Source organism: Pinus tabuliformis, chromosome 4_1 (genome assembly GCF_031772625.1).
Source record: "Pinus tabuliformis cultivar Carrire ecotype Pingquan chromosome 4_1, CPIR1, whole genome shotgun sequence".
NCBI classification, from domain to species: Eukaryota; Viridiplantae; Streptophyta; class Pinopsida; order Pinales; family Pinaceae; genus Pinus; species Pinus tabuliformis.
Genome location: NC_142303.1, coordinates 893,704,380 through 893,713,937, shown reverse-complemented (window position 1 = coordinate 893,713,937; position 9,558 = coordinate 893,704,380). Strand labels below are relative to the sequence as shown.

Sequence of the window (9,558 nt, the reverse complement as noted above, 5' to 3'; positions counted from 1 at the left end):
GAGAGCTTGGGGAGAGGAATATGGCATTGAATCCAAATTAAAAACTAGTTAAGCTTCGGCATTACAAGCTAAATCCAAGGGTTAGAGAGAAAGTGAAGAGGGAAATTGCCAAGATGTTAGTTGTCAAACTTATATTTATGATTGATTAGGCTAAGCGGATAAGCCCCATTGTTTTCCAAGATAATAAATATTCTAAGGAAATTTGGGTGTGCATTGATTACAGAAGTCTCAACAATGCCTATGTGCATGACCCATTCCCCAGTCCTTTCAACAACAAAGTTTCTGACGATGTTACGACAATGAAGCTTATTCTTTTCCTGATGGATGTTTTAGGTCTCACCAAGTCAATATTGCAGAAGAAGACAAGAAAAAGACCACATTTACCATTGAATGGGGTTCTTATGCATATAATGTTATTCCATTTGGGTTAAAGAATGTTGTTGTAGAATTCTCATGGATTTTGATAGCTGCCTTATGAGAATGTATTCATAAGTTTCTTGAGGTCTACATGGATGACTGGATAGTTTATAGTTTTCGAAAGAATCATTCTAGCTTGCTAAGAGTTATGTTTAACAGATGCAGGCAACAACAAATCTCTCTAAACTTGAAGAAATTCATTTTTGTTGTCCCTTTTGGAACATTATTGGGTCATATAATGTGCAAGGAACAGGTATTTGTGGACCCAGCCAAAGTTGCAGTGATAGTGAATATGTCACCACTGACTACAATGAAGTAGTTGCGATCGAATTTGGCACATACTGGGTATTATCATAGGTTCATTTGAAATTATGCTTTAATCAAAGCAACACTAGTGAAGCCTTTGAAGAAATTAGAAAGGTTTATTTGGTCTGTTGAATTTCACTCTCCATTTGACACTCTCAAAGAGAACTCATAAGTGCACCCATTTTGGTTTATCCCGATTGGAATAAGGAATTCCATGTTCACATATATGCATCCGAAATTGCATTAGGATTTATTTTGATGCAACATGGAGAAGAAAATTTGGATAATCCATTTTATTTTACCAGTCATAAACTCACTACTATGGAGAAGAATTATACAACTACATAAAGGGAAGCTCTTGCTATAGTGTATTATCTCCATAAATTTTGACAATATCTATTGGGAGGTACTTTTAAATTATTGACATACCATTTAACTTTGAAACAATTGGTTGACAAACCAATGCTTAATGGGATATTTTTCCATTGGATTTTGTTATTTCAGGAGTTTACCTTTGAATTTATTGTCAATTCGGGAAGATCAAATGTAGGTCCATATCATTTATCTCATCTTCAATCAGGAGAATCAAGAGGTTCAATGAATGACTAATTGTTGGATGCTCACTTATTCTGCATTGAAGTAGTTCCCAACTATTTGGAGGATATTGTATTGTTCCTCATAATAGGCCAATTTCAAGAGGAGTATACATCTATTCAAAAATGACATATGTTTTTTTGTGCCACTAACTATCAATTGATCGCGAGCTAGTTATATAAAATGGGACTTGATAATATTTTGAGGTGATCTATCTTGAATCATGAGAGGGTCAATGTCCTATGGGTATGTCATGCAAGTGTTGCAGGAGGTCGTGTTAGAAGGAAATCTAATACTTAGAAGGTTTAACAAGTTTGATCTATGGTGGTCAACCTTATTCAAGGATGCCAAGGAATATGCAAAGCAGTGTGATGTTTGTCAATGGATTGGTCGACCCTCTCGAGGAGATGAGTTACCTCTACATCTAGTTCAAGAATTAGAAGCATTGGAAAAATCGATAGTTAATTTCAATGGACCCACTCATCTGCCTCCTCGTCATTCCCGTACTAGATATAACATTACCGCAATAGAATATATGACTCATTGGGAAGAAATGGCTCCTGTTAAAGACTACATTGTTGATACAACAATACAGTTCATTTTTAAAAACATAATCAATGGATTTGAATGTCCCTGAAGCCTTACCAGTGATCAAGTTTACCACTTTATTAATGAGACAGTTCAAACGTTGTTGCAGAACTTCATGATACATCATCACAAGAGTAGTCTTTATCATCCACAAGCAAATGACACAGTTGAAGCTTTTAACAAGATCTTGGATAAAGGTCTTACTAAAATCTTCTTTGTGAATAGGGACAACTAGGAGAATGGGTTAAAATAACATTATTGTATTGTCGCACAAAACCAAGCGGTTGCATAAGTATACCTGTTTTCAGTTTGTTTATGGAAATGAACTCGTGGTTCCAGCATAATTTGTAATCCCTAACCTCTTTATTTCTCATGATGCAAAGATGTCAGAGGACGTATCCATCCTAGAAATGTTTTAGGAGTTATGGAAATTAGATAACCAATGCTTCATTGCATATTTCAAGCCAGGTTGTGGAGAAAGAAATACAAAAGGCTTGGAATGACCGACACATTTAAAAAAAAAAAAAAAAAAAACTATTTGATATCGTGTGTTATTTTATGATAACAAATATATGAAGCATGCTATAAAGCTCCAAATGCATTGGTTTGGTCAATTTTATGTCTTGAAAATTAGAGATTCTAGAGTTTTCAAACATTCTTAGTTGGATGGCATCCTTTTTCTTGGTTGGGTAAATGGAGCTCGCCTGAAGCCATATTTTGGCTCATCAACTTATGATTAAAGTTCTCTCTGAAAAGGGAGTATTAGTTAGGTTTTAGAGTAGTTGTGTCATTTTTAGGTACTGTCTTCTTGTTCATTGGTGGAATTGTAGTTTCAATTCTCAACATTTACTTATCAAACCAGGGCCTCGTAGAATTTGAGGCATAGCACAATTTATTCCAAACGTTCTAGACAAGTTCTATAAATCCTATCTCTATCCCAACAATTAAATTAATTAGGTTCAAAAAGGCTTAAAATAAAATCCTTGACTTCTATTCCTGCATTGTTCACACAGTAACACCAAAACCACTCTAGAAACTGGATCTCCACACAAAATAACAATCAGAGACTCTTCAAAAACATTTCATATCAAAACAAATGAACTCAGGATTCAATGGCATAATCAATCAAATGAAAAATTTGTTCATGTACTACAAAAACATTTAAAATACCATGTTCGTATACTTGAAAAAAAATTGTTCTTGCACTCTCAAATAATGTTTTCCTACACTATGTGACAAACTAACTATTCTGGTGTGAAATAAAAACTTTGTTAAAATTAAAGGTGCATTCTCAGTCTCAACACACATTGTTTTGTAACTAGAAATCAAATCTTGACATGGAATAAAAACATGCATTAAAAAAAATGTCTAACACCTATGCACACCAGATAAAATAATACCTCACCAATCAGATTCAATCACTCACTGCTCCTATTTAATCAAAACCCTGTTTCAAAATCAATATGTGTTTGTACAATACTATGCTATAAGTTACCTCGAATAAGGAACTTAGACTAATAGTTTAATAATAAAGGAAATTATTTTCTGATACTGAGGGTTGCAAGGAAACAAATTTTCTATCTTGGATTTCATGAAACTAGTGACACTGTGTATCATTTAAATCATAAAACTTTTACAGAAGAGAATAAACTCACTTATTAATATGTATTTTCATACAGATATCCTTATGGTTTTTTTTAACACAATACCACAATCATTAATCATACAACAGGAGCAGTATTCGATGTGTTCCAATCAAGCTTAAACATGCAAATCACAGTAATGAAACTAAATATTCATTGTAAAAAAGGGTCTTTTTCACAACATCCCAATCTCCAAGTCTCGACTTTTTATTGAATAAATAATTGTTACAAAACTAAAAGCTAGGGGTCAAACCTTGGTTCAGAAATAACTTCAAAAATAAAGGTTCACTTTTAGATCTGAATCATCATTGCTTCTCATACATTATTTTTGAACATCCCATTCAAGAAATAACTCTTTAAAAAATAGAAACAAGCTTCAGATCTGAACTATTCCCATTCCTCAAGAAAAAATACACAAGGTCCCTTGTTGTTTCACACACACCCAACACAAGCAATCAAAAAATTCACAATAGCTCACATCATCCTTAACACATAATACACCACATAGTAAAACAATTTGAGGGAGAACGAGCTAGGTTGGTTGGGCCCTAGCCAACCAGCTCATTTCCCTTTGATAAAAGAAATTAACTTATGCAAGACAGATTAAACATATATAGGAAAATGAAATAGTTTCATGAACCTGGCATTAAGCTCCTTTTATTGATCAAAATGTCTCTGCTCAATACATTCAGTCAAATAATAGATCCAGATCGAGAGGAGGTTATGGTGATACAAGCCTTCAAAGTATCAACACAAGAAATTGTCCACAGTATTGCTAACCTATCTATTCCTGCAACTAGGTATATATACATTTTACACACGCTCTCATCCATGTCAAACCAGTTACAAAAATACATTTGGTTACCAACTGACTCCTAACAATAGAAACCCTTGCATACTCTATTTTACTCGAACCATTTGCAGGAGGCCAATAAACAAAACTATGTTGAAGACCAAGAGTAGAATCATTTAATTCCTTCCTTAATAGCTCACATCAAATCCTTAATAAAACTATTAAAATCAACGGTCTCCCTTCTTTAGTGCAGGAACCGAGATTAGTGTAGGAATCTCAGGATATGATCTTCCTGTACCATAACACTCTGATTTTGAAATTAGTGACAACCATTGCAAGATATATTTAGGTAACATGATGGTAAGATTCTAGTTAAAATATTAATCTATTTTACCCTTTTAATATAGATAGGCAACATTTATCCATTATACCCAAAGAAACATAAGAAAGGTTAAAAATGTATGCATGGAGGCTTGTTTGATTTGTGAAATAGAGGTTAAGGCAGGGGTATTTGGGTAAAAATTAGAATAATTATAGGGCCTAACATTTCGAACAACCTCAGATTGTTTTGTGTCCTCACACAACTTCTCACTGACCTCTGCAAAAAATAAAAAAATTGAAATCTTGAATCCTCATTTCTATATTTGAATATTAATTCTTGAGCCTTCAACCTGAATCTTCTTAACTTGTCTTTTGAACCTCCTTGCATGGGTTTCATGTAGGTTGCTTGAACCCTCCATTTCATAACCTGCTCCTTTAATCGACCTCTGCAGGTAACTCTTTGTTCCTAGTTGGTAGCGTGGAATTCTGAGTTTTTATGCATCTATTCAACACCTCCAACTCTTGAACATGTTGTTTCAACTTCTGATTGTCTTCTGTCTTCTTCTCACAAGGCACATCAAGAACAAAATCCTTTAATTCTTTTTCCTTTTTCTCATGAACTTTTATGTGTTTCTTCATCTTTTCCATTACAAATTCAAGAGGAATAGAATCTTCATGTTGATCTTCTTCCTTGTGTTCCTGAATTCCTTTGTGGACCACCTTCCACTTTTTAAATTTCCTCATCACAGACACCAGAGGAATATCATCCTCATACTCTTCTCCTTGTCATTCCTCACTGGTGACAGGGGTACCCAACATTACCAACCCTACTAAAAGAGAAAGATTTCCTTCATCAAGCTTGTGCTTATTTTTTAAAAATAAAACCCTGTCACTAGCCATCCCACCATTTCCTTCAAGGATATCCAGTGGATGCTCCCCCAACGAAGCACCATATGATTCAAAGTCCCTAATAGCTTCTACTTCATGCAAACCATGAGGTCCTGATGTCTTCCCATGAGAAGAAGCATGACATATTTCCAATAACCCTCGTGTTCTTCTTCAAGGTGGTTCTGGTACCACAACTTCAAATGTCATTCTTTTATTTACTCTCTAACTCTTTTCCTCCTGTTGTTCTTCTTGCTGAGGATGAGTAGTTCTGGATTCTTTTACCTTTTTAGATTTTCCTCCTTATTGTCATTCCTTTGTCTGAAGTTTGGTACCCCTTGGGTCTTTAGCCTTCTCACACTTTTCTTCTTGCTTATTCTTGATATTAATGACCTTCCTGACTCCTCCATGCTGATATAATTCGAGGAATTTCTCCCAGGTAGAAGCCTGGTTTTCCAATTCCTCACTGACTAAAATTTTTATCAACCCATAATGGCACAACTTGTAGCCTACCTAATTTTCCAAAGTGTTTTGGACATTCTTACATATCTTGGCTAGGATCTTTAATAAGAAATATGGAAAATTAATTAACTTGCTAGACTCGAAATGCTTAAGGAGACGAATGTGATACAAGTATGCAATGGATTACCTACCTTTGAAAGTTAAAAATTTATATAAGATGAACAAAAAATGTTGCCATTTCTCAATCATTTCACTCCTTACTACCCCTTTCTTCCAATAAACTATGCATCCTCTCTTTGTGAAAAACATGCACCAGACTCCTTTTGCTACTTCACCTTTCTTAAACCAATTTTCCCATGTTAAAGGTAGATTAGTGGCTTGGGAAATGAATTGCTCTATCAATTCGAATCTCAATGAACCTATAGTCACCATCTTCCCATCAAAATTATGTGCAAAAGACCTAAAGACACCTGAATCATAGCCATTAAACTTGTACATGAAGGGAAGCCATCCTGCTACCTACAAAATTGGAAGGCTCAATTCATATTCTATTGTCCCCTCAACTTCTTTGAAACAGAATGGTTCAATTCTCACTGGTACAATGGTGTCTATGACGCTAATTCAACCTGCAATTCTATCATTTTTTCACAATTCAAATACCATCAACACTTGCATTCACATATCAGCATAAGGCTATAGCGAAATTTGAATGCTCCAGGAATGATTTCATCTCAAGGCTTGCATGATTCCTGTACCATGCATTCATTAAAATACAATCTCCTTCCACGTCTCAATTCCTACACTGACACCTCATTCTTAACTCATTATCACTCAAGATAGGGCAAGTGCTATTTCATGGACTATAGAGTTATAAATGCTCTCTTAACAGAGTCTAAGGACAGTCTTTGGAGACGGGTTCTGACTGTCAACCCGTGTGCATCCTTTCCCGACGAACAGATTCCGATCGATGTCTCTGTATGTATTCGCATTCATCCACCATGACTCATGCATCCATACGCCATACTTTGATAGGTTAACGCATGGAGCATACATGATTGTATACGCTCAAGTTTTTAAATTATGCGCGGGGTAATGAAATTCAAATTTGAATTCAACAGCGAAAATCAACCCCGCCCTCATTTCCTTCAAAAACCCAAACCTCTATGCGAACCATGCCCATTGTGTTCCATCCAAAGTTCCCTCCACTGCAGTGAAAATCATAAGGCTGTATAGCAGCATCCAGGAATTCAAGAAGCCCATGAAGGCCGCAGAGTTGATGCTCGATAATCCCGAGCATTTCGTTTGCCATTCTACGGCCTTAGAAAACGGGCGCCGAATCTCAGCGCTTTCAGCGGACGAGGAGCTAGAATCGGGGCATCTCTATTTTCTTCTCCCCATGCATAAACTCCACTCGTCGCTCTCGCCTTCTGAGATGGATTCCCTCGCGTTGCAGGCCGATTTGGCTTTGCGCAAGTCGACTTCGAAATCCATGAGGCTCGCCAAAATTCTCCCAGTGTTGGGCACTCAGTTTCGCGCCGACAGAAAAGTAAGGGCCATTAATGGCGGAGATGAATTGAATGGAGGGACGAAAACGGCCGAAGCGCAGGATCTTAAAGTGTCGAAATCAGAAGTCGACGATGGGGATGATCTTGTGCAGCTGAAGAGATTGAATCTGAGGAACTGCAAATATTGGAAGCCTGTGTTGGAGACAATTGTCGAGTCCCCCAGGATTGTCCAGAGGACTATTGGTGCCTCTAGTCAGCCAGTTAGATCTTCCCTATTGTATGTACATTATATTAATCGCCCCTGTCCAACAACAACGAAAAGGGGCGATCATTTTTTTAGAGGGAATCTGTTTTAAAAATGTGTAGCAGGTAAGTTTGACTGAACTACAGGGGTTTTGACGGCCAGTTATGGTTAATAGCTACTCTATTTTATACACTTATTCTATTTATATCTGCAAGCGGTCTCTCTGTGTTTTTGTTTTCGAATTCTTTGGTGCAGAAAGGGATTATCCCATGGTTACGAAGTTCAAAATGGGTATGAAAATTTTTAATTCTAATAAATTCAACCTTCAATATTGGCAAGATTACACTTTTATTATGTTTATCTGTAGGGAATTGAATCAGTAATTTTATATTAAGAAATATCTTAACAGGACAAGACTCTATCTAAAACCCACATTTTAAAAATTAAGAAATATCTTAACAGAACACGATTCTATCTAAAACCCACATTTTAAAAATTAAGATGTATATAGTTATAGTTTTTTCTTATAATAATAATAATATATGTTATTGATGTATCTGACTTTTTTGTTTGTGAGATAAAGGACCCACTTTCATACAATGATTTTGTTGCTAAACCTATTAAAGCATACATACTCTACTCTTCTGATTTTAAACCTGTAATTTTTTAATAAGAAACACATGCTCTTAACCCTTAAGCTTAAGCGCACTCAAACTTTATCTAAATCTCTCCACGATTAATTGTCTCAGATTTGGCTTATTTTTTCTAATTTCACAATTTCTTCTCTATAAACCCAATAACTTTCCATATCAGTTTCTTCCGCATAGACAGTAGTATGTATTTGTGTTCAGGCCGGTACTCTGCCTTAGCTACGCCTGTCAAATAACGAATACGTATGGGGTTAACTACGAACCATGAATATTTTCGTGAAATAACAAATCCGTATTGGGTAAACTACGAACCATGAATATTTTCAGACGAACTGATCGAATTTAATTGACTTATACGGTATTATTTGCATTGAATGGTCATATTTTTGTATTTTTTCCCCTGTTTCGCGCGAATTTGGTAACTGATAGATTATCCGTTAACATTGGATAGTGTTTTGCTGGACTTGAGAAGCTAACAACGGCTTAACGCAAACAGTACAAGGAGTTTGTATGATACTGGTATTTGCGCTGGCTGTTATACAAGATGGCCCCTCGGTTGACAATCTCAGAAGATTGTCGCTGGCTTGGAAACAGGTTATCGCGCAGAAACATATAGAATGATGTGGACTGTGCCGAGCGTAGATGTGGCGCCCCAATTTTAATCTATTTACGGTTAAATTACAACCAAAAATGTATGCGATCAATCTTTGGATCGAAAAATTTGTGTTTCTAACCGTTTAAACGCATGGATGGAAACAATATGTTTTGTGATTAAACAAATTGTGTCATGTGCATAAAAGGCTCTTCGGTAATAGTATGATACAATTAATAATTCAACGTAGATTGGTGTATACTAGGGTACACCCCAGCACCATGTGATCTGTGATAAAATTTAAGCTGAGAAAAGTTCCGAGTTGACTCATTAATCAAGAGTAAGTGGTCAATCACATGGTAGGGGTTTACTTCATTGACCATGTCACAATGTCTGTATTGGTTAAGGAATCAGTTAACCTTTTCCTGGGCTTAATTTTACTATCCCTATCGTGCACATTTTATTTCATTGATTTTCTTTCTTAATTTTGTACATATAGCTTGGGTTATAGGCTTTTATCGATACATTATTGATTTATTAAGGATGGAGCGTCTCACT

General features: G+C 35.8%; 1 protein-coding gene across 1 annotated transcript; it reads left to right on the top strand.

Moving 5' to 3' along the window:
* The first annotated feature begins 7,267 nt into the window (after positions 1-7,267).
* On the top strand, positions 7,268-7,870 carry LOC149179044 (uncharacterized). The gene has a single exon (XM_089422331.1). The coding sequence runs from the start codon at positions 7,268-7,270 to the stop codon at positions 7,868-7,870; it is 603 nt and encodes a 200-aa protein (XP_089278457.1).
* The last annotated feature ends 1,688 nt before the right edge of the window (positions 7,871-9,558 follow it).

Excerpts from the sequence above, each read along its gene's own strand:
- LOC149179044 (XM_089422331.1), top strand. The coding sequence starts at position 7,268 with ATGAAGGCCGCAGAGTTGATGCTCGATAATCCCGAGCATTTCGTTTGC.